Source organism: Mixophyes fleayi, chromosome 3 (genome assembly GCF_038048845.1).
Source record: "Mixophyes fleayi isolate aMixFle1 chromosome 3, aMixFle1.hap1, whole genome shotgun sequence".
Lineage (NCBI taxonomy): Eukaryota > Metazoa > Chordata > Amphibia > Anura > Limnodynastidae > Mixophyes > Mixophyes fleayi.
Window position 1 is genome coordinate 173,561,743 of NC_134404.1, and position 16,651 is coordinate 173,578,393.

The 16,651-nt window shown below is 35.1% G+C and overlaps 1 protein-coding gene across 4 annotated transcripts in view; it reads right to left on the reverse strand.

The window, feature by feature from the left end:
* The window catches only part of EPHA7 (EPH receptor A7), a 136,500-nt gene that overhangs the window by 10,409 nt on the left and 109,440 nt on the right, over positions 1-16,651 (reverse strand). Inside the window, exons 10-15 of one of the 4 annotated variants that reach the window (XM_075202790.1) lie at positions 14,599-14,712; positions 7,288-7,473; positions 6,802-6,863; positions 3,612-3,722; positions 3,192-3,401; positions 1,967-2,116 (exon numbers count right to left, since the gene is read on the reverse strand). In XM_075202790.1, the coding sequence (XP_075058891.1) occupies positions 1,967-2,116; positions 3,192-3,401; positions 3,612-3,722; positions 6,802-6,863; positions 7,288-7,473; positions 14,599-14,712 (833 nt within the window). Of the gene's footprint in view, positions 1-1,966; positions 2,117-3,191; positions 3,402-3,611; positions 3,723-6,801; positions 6,864-7,287; positions 7,474-14,598; positions 14,725-16,651 lie in introns of all 4 variants that reach the window. The other 3 variants (XM_075202789.1, XM_075202792.1, XM_075202791.1) reach the window with 3 other exon arrangements.

The following is a 16,651-nucleotide window of genomic DNA, read 5'->3' on the forward strand; positions in this document are numbered from 1 at the left end:
GCTCATTTAGCTTTATACTATGTTACTACAATAGGGAAATTGTATAATCTTTTGAATCCATGGAAAATAGACTGAAGCAAAGTGACAATAATGCAGTATTTAAGTACAAATGGGTTATGATATATTTTAGCATAAAATATTTTACTAAAACAAAGAAATTTCTTGAGTGTGTATTTTGTGACTTCCAGGCTTCTATGGTAGCCTATGCAAAACATTCTTGTACGGGTGAGTTTATCATCCAACATTCAGAGAGCAGCATTAGCATCCAAAAGGAAAAAAGTGAAAGTGGGCAGCACACAGAGATACCCTTAGTGGAAGCACAATATAGACACATTTTAAATAACAGTGCATATGGCTATAAATCTTTGAATACAGTTTGCATTTATCCTAGCTTATTTTCTGTCTATTATTTATTTTATCCCTACTAAATGCTGTTAAATGTTTCATTTCTTTCATTAGCAGGTTTGGGTCATATATATATTATTTTATAAAATGTTAATTAATATCAACATTAAGAAGTATGTGTCAAAATGCATTATGTGTGCATGCATGCAGGCCCGGATGTAGTAAGCCACATATATTTTGGTCTATGGCAACAGTATTGCAGGGGCGGGTTCTACTTTTTGTTTCATGATCTAACCACAATGTTTTATGTTTTCTTATAGTCCTGCAACTGTTCATTTGAATTCAATACAAAGTCCGCTATTTTTTTTAAATGTATCTAAGGGCATAACTACCAAAGGTGCAGGGGGTGCAGCTGCTATAGGCCGACAGTTGAGGGTGTGCCACTTTCCCTGTCAAAGCCCCATGTGTATATGTACGTTGTTCACCATTGGGTGGTACATGAAGACCCGTACAAAGCTTTGCTATGGGGCCACAAATGTATAGTTATGCCCTTTCATGTGCCTGTGCTTATTCTGGGTTGAAGGGAATGGGTCTTCTAGGGCACCACAGCTTCCGACTGTCTCAAATTTCCAGGGTGTAAATGTATGTGGGTGTAAGTATGCCTGATGTAAACCTGGTGCATACACTAGAGTTGCAGAGGTGGCTTTTTTTAAAGCTTATTTTTTTAACGCATATGCATTCGCCTCAGCATCATCCCCATTGTCTTCAATAATGGTTTACCCAATGACTACTTGTCTAAGGTGGAAGAATACTGCCCATAATAAATACAATCTATGAAAAGGTAACCTTAGGAAGTATAGTTGTTAGTTCTGCTAGAAAACATGGTTTCAATATGAGATACATCTGTCAAAGCATGCAAGCTGAAAGACAATAGCTGAAAGTCAAGATTGTCAATTGATGAACTGCTTAAGATACGACTGACTTAGATTTAAACTTTTAAACACTACAGCAGCTGACTTTTGAATTGACTGCTTCAATTGAATCCCTTCATAGCTTATGTCCAGCTCCAGGATAAATACAGATGAGCGTCTTCTAACTCTGCAAGCTAAACAATAAATGATAAACACTACTTCCCATTCGCCTGTTTGAATGTTAAGCAGCTGTAGCTTTACAATCATTTTATATTCTTGTCAGAGATGTTTATGTTTGCCAGTAGAGCTTGAGGAAGGTGTCAAAGATATAAAACTTTACTGAGTATCTAGGGGAATGTAAATATTTATTTTTTTTCCCAACCCCAAGGATTTGTTTGCACATATTTTGACAGTCCATGAAATCTTTGACACTGAGTCCTGTCAGATGTTAACAACTTTGCATTCAGCAAAAAAATGTCTCTTCACTTAAACTTTTCACATCTTTTTCAAGATGTGTGATCTCTAAAACAAATATACACAAGAATGATTTATTTGACAGAAATACAATTGGTGTATTTAATCTAAAAACAAAATATCCTTATATTGTTTGTGTGCATAAAAAATATAAATTACATGCTATATACATTGCCAAATATTTAGTTAATAAAGTTAACTTGAATATGTTAATCCATTTAAAAATGAAAACTTACATCCTGATTTGACATATCCCAGTAAGGCCTTTCTCCATAGGACATTACTTCCCACATTACAATACCATAACTCCATGCATCACTGGCTGATGTAAACTTGCGGTACTGGATGGCCTCCGGAGCTGTCCATCTGACTGGAATCTTTCCCCCCTAATTAAAGGAAGGATACTAATTACTAAACATACAAATTGTGCAGGATCTTTGCCTGGGGTAACTGATTCTGCTATCACAGGAATTACTAATAGTTACTTATTTTTACCCACTGGTGTTCAAAAAGCATCAGTGACACCGCAATTGTACTTCACACTTCAATAACCCCCTTGCTTTCACTCGTAGTGAATAGACAAGACAGCATTCAACTTATGCAGTAGTGCTGCAGCTGCTCCAGACTGCAGGTGCAAGTAGAAGTTGGTATGGGGTCGTTGGAAACAAAAGGTTCCTTCCTCAAACCTGTTTATAGGATTTAGTAGCATTAAAAAAATGAACTAAAAGTATGCTATTTAACGCTAGTGGGTACTGGGCCTTGGGGTGCAGAACATGAAGATATAACATAGTTGACTATTATTGTAGTAAAAGTATATTTAAATATAATTGCATTCTTATGTTATAAACTCCCTAAGTGATATTTGGCACAACATATTGTGGAATAAATATGTGTCTTATAAAGGGAAACTAAAGGCAGATATTTAAAATGGACATATGAAAGCGCAGACACAGAATTGTTCATTAAACTTTGTCTGTCTATCAGGCCTCTTCCCGGAGACAGAGCTGGAGTACAGTTTATTGCAGTGAATGGAGCATTATGCAGTTAAGACAATCTGAGTTATCCACAGCTAAAGTAACCAGAGAGCACAAGATTGCCCAGATTCCCTACAATATCCTTAGCTATGGTGCAACATTTACCACAATCAACTGTAATCTCTCTATAATTGCTCCTTAGTCAGACCTCAAAGGTTACTATTGCCCTTGATTTTTTTTTTAGGCCAACCTAACTCAATCAGACACACATTTACAGGCAAACATGGAAAGAAAAAAAGGAAGACACAAATAGTTCAATATGAAAAGGCATAGGAGATAAAAGTGGAGGTAAGAAGAAATATAATAGAAGTTAAATATATTTAACTAGTTATATGTGTATTATATATTATGCTACAATGAGTTTTTTGCAAAAAATAAGTGAGCCAATAAGTGGTATCAAAATGTATATAAATAAAACAAAACGTACAGTTGTTGTGTATACTGCATCTTGGTCATCTTCTACAACTCGAGACAAGCCAAAATCAGACACTTTGCAGACAAGGTTACTGTTGACAAGAATGTTGCGTGCTGCAAGATCCCGATGAACATATCCCATGTCAGCCAAATATCTCATGCCTGCTGCAATTCCTCTTAGCATCCCCACCAGCTGAATGACTGTGAACTGCCCATCATGTTTCTAAAGACAAGAAGCAAATATGCTCAGTTAAGACTGAACTTTCCACATTGACAACAGAATGGATAATATGACTAAATGGCAATGACAAGTATCCTTTTGACAAGTATGTTTCCATGATGTTGAATTGAAAATGTATTTTCTCTATACAAATCATTTGCAAATGAACATATGAGAATTATGAATGCTGGAAATGGCTGTGAGCGCTTTTACCTGTGCATTTGATCCCGGGGTGTTTAGTGTTTGGACTTTTACAAAAGGCATTGTCTGAGTAGATCCTGAGCGTTTAGATTTTGGAGGTGAAGTAAACCATTCCAAACATTTCTAAAGCAGAAAATGGTCACAGCTTAGTTTGCCTTACACTTAAATAGTAACTTATGGGAAGAAAAAACAAATATATTTGAATGTATTCTGCTGGTAACATATTTTCTTTTTTTTTTACAAATACTTATGGCTTTTAGTCTAATTTTATGAAGTCATGAAAGCACATTGATATTTAAATTATTTGGGAACTCATTATTTACTGATTAAAGGGCAAGATAAATGTAATATTAATTTATAGGGATTTTTTTTATATATATTATTTAATTATTATATTATCCAGGCATTATTTAATATCAAATTGTGCAACATTAATAATTATATCCACCATTAACCACCATTCAGTTAATCAGTTATTATAGAAAAAATTCCCCCATAAGTTAATAATAAATTCATGTTGGCCCTTAATCAATAATGATTGCCCAAATAATTTAAATGTCAATTGAGCTTTCTCTTATGTTCTGTATGGCAAAATAGCTCAAACAGCATGAGCTATCAAGCCATTCAGAAGCAGGTATTAAAACTGTCCTTTTAGGTGGTTGTTTTGATGTCTTTTTCAATACACCACACATCGCCATCCATTTTAAATTGCACCTTTAAAGCGCTCTATAGTAAGCGGGACCACTTAACCCTCCGCGATGTGTGACGGTTTAAAACCACCACCATACTCGATTCTTAGTAAATCTAGCCCTAAGACTAAGAACAGATAATATCAAAAAGTATATCTTGTACACACAAAAAAGAATAACTGTATTGTACAGTTGGTCGGTATTCAAATATATGAACATTTCCAGGGACAAATCCTGGAAATTAATTACACATGACAATTATGATAATTCACACATAAGTTATCATAATGCAAGATATCATTAACAATGCTTATACTTTTACATAGCTATTGAATGTATAACAGAAAAACTGCACATCTTTCTTAAAGAAATACCACTAGAACCTAGAAACATGGCTATTATTGCTCTATTGTCATCACTTATTATAAATTATCAGAGAATTCTACCAATAGACTTGTCAGTTAATATTTTGGATGTTTCTCTTTATGAAATACAGTTGTATTCCTACAATTATACAATTACTGTGATCGACTGCCTTTCTTCATTTATGCCTTGGGAATCAATAGTTTAAAATTGAACAACCAGAAAATGTGCTTATTTTATATATTTATTGAGTTAGTTATTGATTATGAGGCTAGTATCCATGTTATAAACATTAATTATTTAAAATCTAAACACATGACAAACTTTAATTTGTTAAATGGTGTAGATGATACTCTGAGAATTTGGCATACCGATACAGAATAATATGTATTGTGAGTGTGGGTGCAAAAATGTATAATCTTCTGGTGCCAAAGTGGTAGCCACCTCATATGCCCTTTGCATCTTGGGGCTTGAGATTTTGTGTGCTGAAAAAAAAACTGCGCTGGAAATGTATTTTATCTATGTTTTTGTTTATCCTCCACTGACTTTGGTTATATGAGTGGATGAGAGCACTTTGTCATTTGTCATGATATTGAGTATATGCCTTTAGCTTCAATTTGACGTCAGCAATGAAAATGGTGTGAGGCTGACAGCCATACCTCTAAGTATGTTTACTAATGTTGACATTATCTGCCACGTTTACTACTGGTGACATTTTTGGAAATACTACTGCTTGTGGCTTATTACTGGGCAATAATGATACTGATGTATATACAAGTGGGCATTTCTGTATATTACTGGGAATAACACTGAAATTTAGTGGACCTCACCACAATGCTGAAAGAAATGGCTTCTATATGTTAAATCTGATAGCAGGCATGCTCCTTGGGTCTCTTAGGAATCCAAGAAAGACCATTGGCTATGAGAATTATCAGGCACTATAATGTCCCAGCTCTGGAACTGACTCTCTATAAGTCCCTCTAGAAGAGCACTAAAATATGAGAACAGTTATTACATTGCTGATGCTATCTAGTGGTTCAAAAATGCTCTCATGAGAATCCTCAGTGCATTGATCTCACAAAAGGGGCCCAATGGACTCTAATCTGTTCTTGTTTTTTTATTAATTATTTTAGTTGACCATATTATAGAATGGAATAAGTTAAACAAAATATACATATTTTTTTCCAGGCAATAGGTTAACAGCTATACTATATTATGACAACATGATATTCTACAGAGACCTTACATTTGATCTCTCAGACCTTTAGATCTCACATTACATTTGCAGATAAGTCTAGAATGAGAAGGGACCTGCCACAACTGCACTGCCATCCTCTCCAACTTAAGGTTAGGGTACATATTCAAAATATTTAGGGGTTTGGAATGCTGATGATTACATAAGATCCCTGTACTGCTTGTTGCCGCTTAAACTGCAGTGGAAAATATGTGCTTGGCTCCTTTATAGTGAGAGAACTGTAAAATTAAGAATCAATATATTTCTATACCAATAAATATTCTGTTTTACTGCTCTCTCAATATAAAGGAATTTTACATACATTTCAAAATGCAGTGAGTAAATGTAGGACAATAGGCAATCTAGGAAACGTATCTGATCATCAGGATTCCTAACCCATAACTATTTTGCTATATATCATAATAAATATATCATATCGAAAGTAAACAAAAGTAAATGTAACTGCTAAATATAGATGTCAATGGCAAACCTAGGTTGTTAAACTGAGATAAAAGTAAAATATTAAAACTGAACTGCATGTATTTGCACCTAAAATCAAACTGTTACTTTTTCAGATGGTTACTTCTATATTCACACATAAAATTATTATCTTGTGAAAATTACATTATTGCCATTTAGTAAAACCTATATTAAATATCACCTGACAAACCATGGGACACATCTGGTATAAAGGGAGAAAAAAACTAAAACTCATACAAGGGACTGTACTTCTTCACTTGCCAACCACAGTGCACCACTAGCATTTTTCAAAGCTTAATGTTTAGATTTAAGGAATAGATTTCTCATTCCATACCAATCCAATCTGCTGAAGGGAAGGTAAACGTAAACATATATTCCACGCCTATTTATGAAACACTAAACATTCATCTTAGAACAATATATGGTTAGCACTCACCCTTAAAAATGCATCTAGAGCTCCATTTTCCATGTATTCAATTACAATCATTACCGGTTTTCCTAAAAACATGAAACATTACATTGTGAATCCCTTCCCAAAATAGAAACTGCATCAATTTTGATAAGAAACACCTTGCTCTGCTTGAAAGTTTCCATCTAAGGAGTAGCAGAAATGGAAATGAGATAGGCAGTTTTAAGCATCTGTTTAGAGCATGGAAATAATTTGAACACATAAATAGTCAGAAACAATGTCAGCATTTGATGGAGATGCAGGAAAGAGACACTTTTAAATGCAGAAATTTACTTTTCTTTCCATAGAAAAGCTATATTACATTTGTGTCTAAAATAAATCCAGGAGAAACCTTATATTTGTTTAGTAATTTCAATAACATTCATTTGTACATTATAAATATTTACAGCAAGACTGAAAACATTCTTTTCAAGTGAGCGAAACCCCAAATCCACAACGGTAAGATTTGCTTACCACGTGTTACCACTCCTTCTAAATGAACAACGTTTGGATGGTCAAACTGGCCCATTATACTTGCTTCACAGAGAAAATCCCGTCTTTGTTTTTCTGTGAAGCCAACTTTAAGTGTTTTTATGGCAACTGCTACGTCTCTCTTTCCGGGAAGCTTCAGCCGACCACTACACACTTCTCCAAACTCTCCTTGAAGAGGGGAAAAAAAAGGTAGAATATCTTTCTTAGTTTTAAAAAAGAATTAATGAAACAGACACAACAATCAATGTTTAACTGAATTGTACAGTCTATTCTAACACGCATATTTGCTGTGTATTTTGTGTGTACATAGGTCAACATGTAGGACCTGCAGAAACTTTAACGAACTCAAATATATTACATACTGGATGAACTGACTGATGACCTGCAAAAAAATTGTATTTTTTTTAATCAAAAATGTCCACAAGAGTAAAAACCTCTCAGTAAATTACATTTAGAAAACATCCTAAATTTATTTTAACTTTTTTGTTCCTAGTTTATTTGTACATACTAACCTGCCTTCCCTTTAAAAAGCAGAAACAAAGACAAAGCAAAAAGAATTCCACTAAAAGTGGTGCCGTCACTTCTGAGGTAGCATAAAAAATCTGTCAGTTTTACATAGCTCACGTGTTTTGCACAGCATTAAGTGCAGCATTCTGCTCAAAACAGTCCAAACCACACTTGAACTGCAAGCAAATAATTGTTGATTCTAAAAGCATTGGCATATTGCTGTGAAAACCCATGTACATGTCTATAAAAGCTAAATGTAGCATATTAGAGATAGGGTATTAACACCAACAAATGACAGGATGGGCTTTTACAGACATAAAAGAATGTGGTTGACCAGGACAAATATTGTTACATCCCGCTTTGTAATATCAGGAGCCTTTTCTGCACCAGTGGTTCAAAAAAGCAAGTCACAATCAGGAAGTAAAGTGGTATAAGCAGTAGTCGAAGTGGGCTGGTATACAGTGGATTGCAATACTACCACCTCTTCTACTGCTTTCATTGTAAAACTATCAGATTCTATTCACTTAGATTTACCATCCCACCACTTCTAAATTTTCATACCGCCACTTCTACATTTCCACTTACGCCACTGGGTAAACCCTACACCTGTCACACTGCAGAGACATGATATTCTTCCCCATTAGCAACCACGCTGCAGAGACAACATCCACTGGCAGACATGTTGCACAGATAACCTGTATTTCCAGCTACAATACAGAGAACACCCCATCCCCACAGTTTTCATTGGTAGTCACACCACTCCACCATGATTCTGTGGGGAACCTCTTTGTTATTATGTATTAACAGTCACAAGCCAACTACTATGCCAAACTCAATGGTGCACGCAGGGGGGGTTTCTGGGTCTCAAGAAACCCCCCCCCGCCGCTAAAAAGTGCCCTACATGTCGGCACTGTAGTATACAGCAGCCGCGGCTCTGTCTAAGAAGCGTCCGCGGCGGTGCTGTATTGTATACAGCACCGCCGCGGATGCTTCTTTGACAGCGCTGCGGCTGCTGTATACTACAGTGCTGCCGCGCATGCGCGGCAGGTCTCTAGATTTATTTATTTTTTCCGGGGGCGGAGGAAACCCCCCCTGACAAATCCTCCGTGCACCCCTGAAACTGTTGCCACTCCGAACGCATTGGCTTACAGTCCTTGTTTTGGGAACAGATGGAGGAGAAATGGTGTAAGATGTGCTCAGTTTGTAAAGTAAGAAAGGCGGTGTATATACTAAGTTAAAGCAGGCAGTGGAAGACACCCAACTTGTAGAACAGCAACACTGTCAGTTTCATCTGCAGGAAAGAACACATTTGTCCTCCAACTCCTTCTCCTACACTGTAACTTTGCTTCAGTATATAGTCACTGAATGAATATCTCAATAATTTTCTTTGATTATAAATCATTGAAACTTAGCCATTCACAATCTGGTAAGCAAAGTGCTTATGGAAATCACAGCAACCATTGCCAGTTGGAGAAGGAACCAGTGGTCCTCCATTTAAGCAGACCAGGGTAGTAAAGAAGAGGAATTTTGGAGTAATTGTTATGAAGAGGTATAGACTTGTTTGTTCTGAGAGATGTATAAAGGCAGGTTGTGAGCTTTTAAATATGTATCATAATAAAATAGCACTTATGAGCATACAATAATTTGAGTTAATGACAGTCAATGCAGTACACTTCTGTTAATAACATTAGATTTCCCCCTCTCAATGAAACTAATTGAGCTTTAATATATGCTTTAGAATATAGACACAAAAAGCTATTTTCTTAATATACAGTTATCTCCCTTTGTAATCACTCTCTCTTTATTTATGTCATTTGTGTCATTGTTGCCAAACATACCTTTAGCAGCAGGCAACTTTTTATGTATGAAATAACTAATTAACTGATGACGTTTTTTAGAATGCATTAAGAATGTTTCCTTTTGAGTCTGAAACCAATTAACACTCGCTACTTGACTAATGCTGGCCACACATAGATAATGTTAGTTGGCCTGATTGCTAAATAACAGAAAATCAGAGTGGAAACAAATGTGGTGGGACAATCACAATCAGATTAAGTAGGGCCCAAGTAGCATGGTCTAGTTTTTATCAAGCATGCAATCTGTATGTGTGCAGCCATCAACTCATTAAATTGTATTTTATGAATGATAACAATACTATTGAACCAGAACAATCTTTGATTGGGATAGTAGGTTGTTTAGTCATCAAACCCTGAGATGTGTCCATGTCGACAATTGGAGCAAAAATGGCCACCAACAAGGGATAATTAATATCAGGTTACATCAAACTGCTTTCATTGCACAATGTGCTGTAGCTTTAAAAGTACATACACACAATAATGTGTCATGTCCCCCATTGCACCTACATCACAATTGTTTTCTATGATAATCATATAATATATCATATAATCATGTAACACTGAGCCTACTAGGCAATATGCAGCGGCCATATTAAATTAATTAACTTATGTGCACAAGAATGTATGCTCACATATTTTACAGAGATTATACAGTAAACCAACTTTCCTAGATATAGAAAACATTTAGATACAACTAGATATGCACACATCGAGATCAGCTCATCTAAGAACCGACTGAAGGTAATATGTGGACCCTTTATACCTATCTCATGATTTTGTATCTCAGTAAATGGAGAAACAAATTACTTCCCTGGTATGAGGTGGACACTGGCTGGTATATTGCCATTTGTATTCTGATGCCTGTGGAGTGTAGAGCTCCTGATTGCCCTGCAAGTTACACATTCTGACACTGTCAGTCTCTTGTTATATGCACTGGAGGTTAGGCAGCTAATTTATTTGATATAGGAATACATTTTCAACACCGTAATATGGATAATTTTTTTCTAGCAGAGGATGTATTTTAGAAATAAATTATGCTAAATGTACATATATGGCTGTAGAGGCAATGTACACTTAAAGCAACTGTGTAAGTGACATGTAAACATTATTGTATTATTATTATTATAGTTTTATTATACTTTCTCCAAAGAGCTATCTGCGGTCTTTAAACATATTTTATTACAAAACACACTGTATGATTACTTTAATTAAACTAAATCACAATGTATTAAGCAATTTGTTGTGTCTTTTGCTAAAGCAGCCATAAACATGTACTATCAACGACAATAAACACGATTTATTGCCATACCTTTACTGTTCATAAATTTTTACTAAGGAATACAATAAAAATGCATTTGATTTCTATGTATCAGTAAGACTGTGCTTGTGAACGCTATGAATGTTACTTGAGGTGTACCTCACGGAGCCATCACAATGAAGCTGTTTGTATCAGGCCCAAGGTTTGCTTTGACAGACAATAAACAAAGGACATTTCGTGCAGTCACAAAATCTCATAAGACTTCTTGTTGTGAAATTCTCTTATCACAGATTTCAGAAAATTATATACACACTGTATAATTTATAGATCCTGTCCCACTGTCGTTAAGCACTGCATCCTGTCATTTGATATTGAACTGATATTTAATATCTTTGTGCCACTGACAAAGTGCTTTTGTTTTTTAAGCTTGTGTTCAATTATGTATTAAATCACTAAATGAGATTAACTGTTTTCACCTGTAGGATTTATCTAAATAGAGTTGTTCTTAGGATAACTTGCTTACTGCTAAACAATTATAGTCTGAATATGTGTTCTGGGAAACGATTTAAATTTAAACATCTGTGTCTCAGCAGTGACACACAAAGGAAATAAGCTGCTTTTAAAAACTGTCCCACAAAGTAGAAGGTCAATGAAGAAAATCTTGTATTTCGGATGACTTCCTCCTCTATATGTAGCTATTTATTGCTGCTGCCAAAATGGACATTGTCAAACAAATACATTTCCAATTTCTCACCTGTGCTCAGTTTTCTAAAACCAAATACCTATTAATACATTTAAATCACTACTTAACCCTCCCATATGAAACTCCTTGACCTCCATCACTGCCCAATCAACAACCTGCTCAATTCCTTTCCCGCACCCTCTGGCCACTTCTCATCATTTGGTCCCATACAAAATGAAGTATGAAGTATCCACCCTCTTCTTCTTGTTCCACTCTACTACCTCTTCTCTCAACCCATCATAAATCACTTATCTATCTCTTATACTCACCCATTTATAACTAATATCTCTAATCTCCTCTTCTCCACTTGTATATGTCCATATTTATTCAAGCATGTCCTATTCTAAAAAAAAATAATCTGACCCAAACTGACCCAAAATTCAACTTCTTGAATACACTCGTCACATACTTCCTTTTCTCACACAACCTAATGGATACTCTACAGTCGGGCTTCCATATGCAACAGAGACTACAATGACTAAGGTGGTCAGTGATTTCATCACTGTTAAATTAAAGGCCACTGCTTACTTCTAATTCTTCTTAACCTCTGTGCTGCATTTAATTATGTTGACTACTCAACTCTCATATATGCATTCCTTAGGTCCTCAGAACACTGTCTCTTTCTGGTTCTCATCCTACCTGTGAAACCATTCTTTCAGTATTAGTTTATTTGGATCCATCTGTTCTCTTTTTTCCTCTATAACACAACTCAGTCCGAGGCCCTCTACTCTATCCATACCACTTTACTTAGTAAACTAATGAGGTCCTTTGAGTTTCAGATGACACTCAAATGTATCACCTCCAGATCTTTCATCGGGTATTCCTGTATTATTGAATGTCTTCCTGATATTTCATTGTGAATGCCATTTTACCACCTTAATCTTCCAAAAACCGAGTCATAAATCTTTCCACCAGCCAGGAGAATCTACTTATATGACTACTGTATTTCAAGACAACAATAAACTGCACCCCTCAAGCTTATTATGTAGGTGTCATCTTTCCTCAAAACCGTGTTCCCCCCCTTCCCCATATACTTTCACATGCATTTAAGAAAGATCCCCAGAACATTTAAATACCTCACATGTGATCGTGCAAAACTTCAATACATGAACAACAGTGACTATTGCAATTCCTTATTACTGGTCTTCACTAACCAGAATTTCACATTTCAAACATTCTTCTACTGTTGCTCCACTCTGCCAGTCCGTGTACTTTACAAAATTTACAATATAAAATACTTCTAGTAACATAAATAGAAATTAAGAAAACTGCACCAAAATACATCTTTTTACTTGTCTCAAAATACCTTTTAACCCTGTCCCTCTGTTCTGCCCATAATCTCTACTTACTCATTACTTGCTCACATTCCCAGTTACAGAACTTTTTCAGGCTTTACTGATCCAAACCTTCAATCATTCCCTGAAAACACACCTCACCTTCAGTCAAGCTTACTAAATTTCCAACTGACATCTTAAGCTCTCGGAACAGACTAAATTATATCCAACCATCTGCATAGTGCACACAAAATTTAAAAGTATTCACTTCTATACTCAAAAAAACAGTTTGCGCCCAAACCAACACTGATACACTTCTAAGCACTTCTTCCCATTTCAATCTGGCTAGACCAATTCGCCAACTGTGGCATTCAGCCTCCATTATTAAACTCCTATTTCCCCTTTGATTGTAATATTGCGAGCTGGACTCTCTTACCTCATTGTTATGTGATACTCAGTCTCGTTTTATAACTGTGTTTGTTTCCAATTATAAAGCACTGTGGACTATGCTTTGGCTTTATAAGTAAATGGTACTAATAATAATAATAATAATAATAATAATAATAATAATAATAATAACAACAACATATATTCTGTTTCCTGGAGTATCAAATGTAACAGTCAAAAATTACAGATTAAGTGGTAAATATGTGTGACATTCATTTTAATATGTAGAGTAGTTGTATTTGCACAGTGATTTTCCTTCCTATGATTTAAACTATAAACCCTATGTTATTTTATATGTTGAAATGAATTCCCCATATACACGTAAAACATTTATATTACTCTATACCTCTGCTAATGAAAGTGCATGGGTGAATTTATAACACCTTAGCAATATAAATCCATCGACTAGATGATAGAGTTATAATGCGATTTGAGACAGTTATTCATATGACACCAGATCAATTAGGAAAAATCAAATCACACATGATCTGTTGAAAGAAAATGAAAGGTTTACTAAACTGAAACTTGTTACATATTTTTTTATTTAATTATAAGCCTACATTTTATATTAAATAATATTGTTTTAGATAACATGCACATTTTTAGTTTAAAGTACGAATAAAACTCAAAATATAAACTGATCTGAGTAATATCAAGGCAATCAATAAACATTTAAGGGTAAATAAAACAAGGATATAATTGAAAGTCAAAGCAAAGTGTGAGGGGCACAAAATAGGAGTAAAGGAGGAACATAAGGCCCCACAACATGCCTGCAATTTGCAATGTTTGTTTTTGTTTTTATAATTTATGCAAAGAATTTACATTCAAGATCACAAGCAAAAATTCATTTTGCAGATCTGCCTGTTTCTTTCAAACACAAGATAATCCTATTTTCTTATGTTAGGATAGAAATACATTTTAGATGGAGGGCTGTATTTAGTTACAAGGGCTTCCGGCAGGACAGACCATTATAGAGTACATTTTGCCTTGAAAGGATGAAATGTTAAATTCATAAAAGGTCTTTCAGGAGAACAACATCATTCGTTTTTTTCAGAGTTTTGCTGAAGTGACACTACTCTGCATTTAGAAATGCTGCTTAAAACAAAAAGGTTCAGTATATGACTTGTAATTATTTGCCTGTCATATCATGTCTGAGATTCAATCTTGGCTAAATGGAAATGTTGAAAAAAGAAGATACCACTGTCTTACCTGCACCAATCACACGCTCGATTTTTATACAAGATGCATCTAACTCCTTGGCAAATTGATGGACAGCTCTATTTGGATCCTCATAGGTTTCAGGGTCAATGTAGGTTTTGGTGCCTGGAAATTTAACTGTAATGATGTCAGAAAGCAGAACAGTGATGAAGGAAGGCACGTATTGTGCAATCAGCTAGGACTTGCATGTTACAGAGTTGATGGGTAGAAGGCATTTGTTTCATGAGACCAAACACATACAGTATAAGAATCAGGATGTGCAAGCACAGCATGATCAGCAGTACGTACAGACATGCATATTAAGTAAGATTCACTGAAAATAATGTTATTACTGAGAATGCTAATAAAGCACAATGTTATTTGATGAGTTACCAACAGCTACATAAACAATCCTATACTGTTATAAGGCTGGTTTGCTGGAATGCAAATGAAAAATGTTATGTTTAGTTCATCCAGAATTTTTTAGAAACCAAATCACTGGATAATTCAGCCACCAGCAGAATGTGACATGTGCACTACATTTGACACATGAATCAATTTAAAGTCTCAGGAGCATGTATCATTTAATAGACAGATGATACACGGTCATTGACAAAGTGGAGTTTAACCTCAGCAATGCTCATTAAGTAAATAACTTAAGGATATTAACAAATGTGTTTGTGACACAGTTAATTTGCTGCTAATATTGCCCATAAAAATAGATAACAGCATAACACAATACACTCCAGTTTTGTATAGCAGGAGTACTTCAGCCAAGATCACTGTTTAATTATAGAAGTTGGAACTCTGGAAAGTCTATGCTGCTGCATACCTCAATGAATTAGCATTCTGCAAAAGTAAATGTAGAACTGGTCTAAAAAGAATTTAAAAAAATACCTAATATTGATTAACAAGCTTCCATTTATGCAAATTGAAGTGTACTGTATATATAGGTGGTAGTCATTTATTCGGTCATTATTTAACTGTTTCTACACATTATCTTTTAGAAGGGAAGATGATGTAAGGATTGAAAGACTGGTTATTTTACTTATGACTGCTTACTGCAATGAATTTGACTTTAACTTCATGTTTCTACACAAATTCATAAGACAATGCTGATTAACACCACTGAAAGGTACCAGAAACCAGTGCTTTACTTGTGTTGTTGTTATTAATCAATCTTATTGTATCAAAACACTTCCAGGGTGAGTGCAATAGTGAGAAACAATATACAGAACAAAGATTACTGAATTAATGAAAGTTTCCTAGAGAGACTTGCGTTTCTGACTCCTTATTTAGATGAATCTGAATTTTCTGACAATGTTGGGCAACAGTTTGTAAACAAGGTGCAGGATTCATTTATCTTTTAGCCTTTCATTTACATAATTTAATCACTTATTCTGTTATTTATTTTAATGTTATCACCAGCAGACTCTTATCGGTAAGTGTGATTAAAATACATGAATGGGCAAGAGAGGGCATAGGAAACAATAGGTTAACCTCCTACTCTGTGATTTCAGGCAGGCAGATGGAGAATGAGCTACACTCTCATTTTCTATGATAAGCGGCCCGGATTCCAAGTAACCTCGTGCATCTCAAACGGGTCTCTGATGGTTCTTTATTCAAGCTGTCATAAAACATTTTGACAGGAGAGAACTACTCTGGCATACCAACATGAAATAGTGTTGGCTGGGATATCAAGGCATTGTTGGTATGAAACCATAGGAGGAAATAAAAATGTAAATTGCAATTGCTTTAGTAAACACAGACATTGTTTTTTAAGGAGCTTGATTCAATGAGAGAAGGAAGTGCACAGAAAAATAAGGTACAGTATGGAAAGAATTCACTAAGCCAAGTATAATGCTTTTTTCCATGAGGAAAAAAAAATCAATAAAACGGCATTCATACAACTTAAAACTTGTTTTATAGAAAAGAACAATAAAACACAACCAACTGTAAATAGCTGGTGACTACTGTGTTCTGTTGCTGCTGATGCAGTCAGATTAAATTAATCACAACCCTTCTTTTCAATGCATGCTGACAAACTGGATCAGCAAAAAATAAA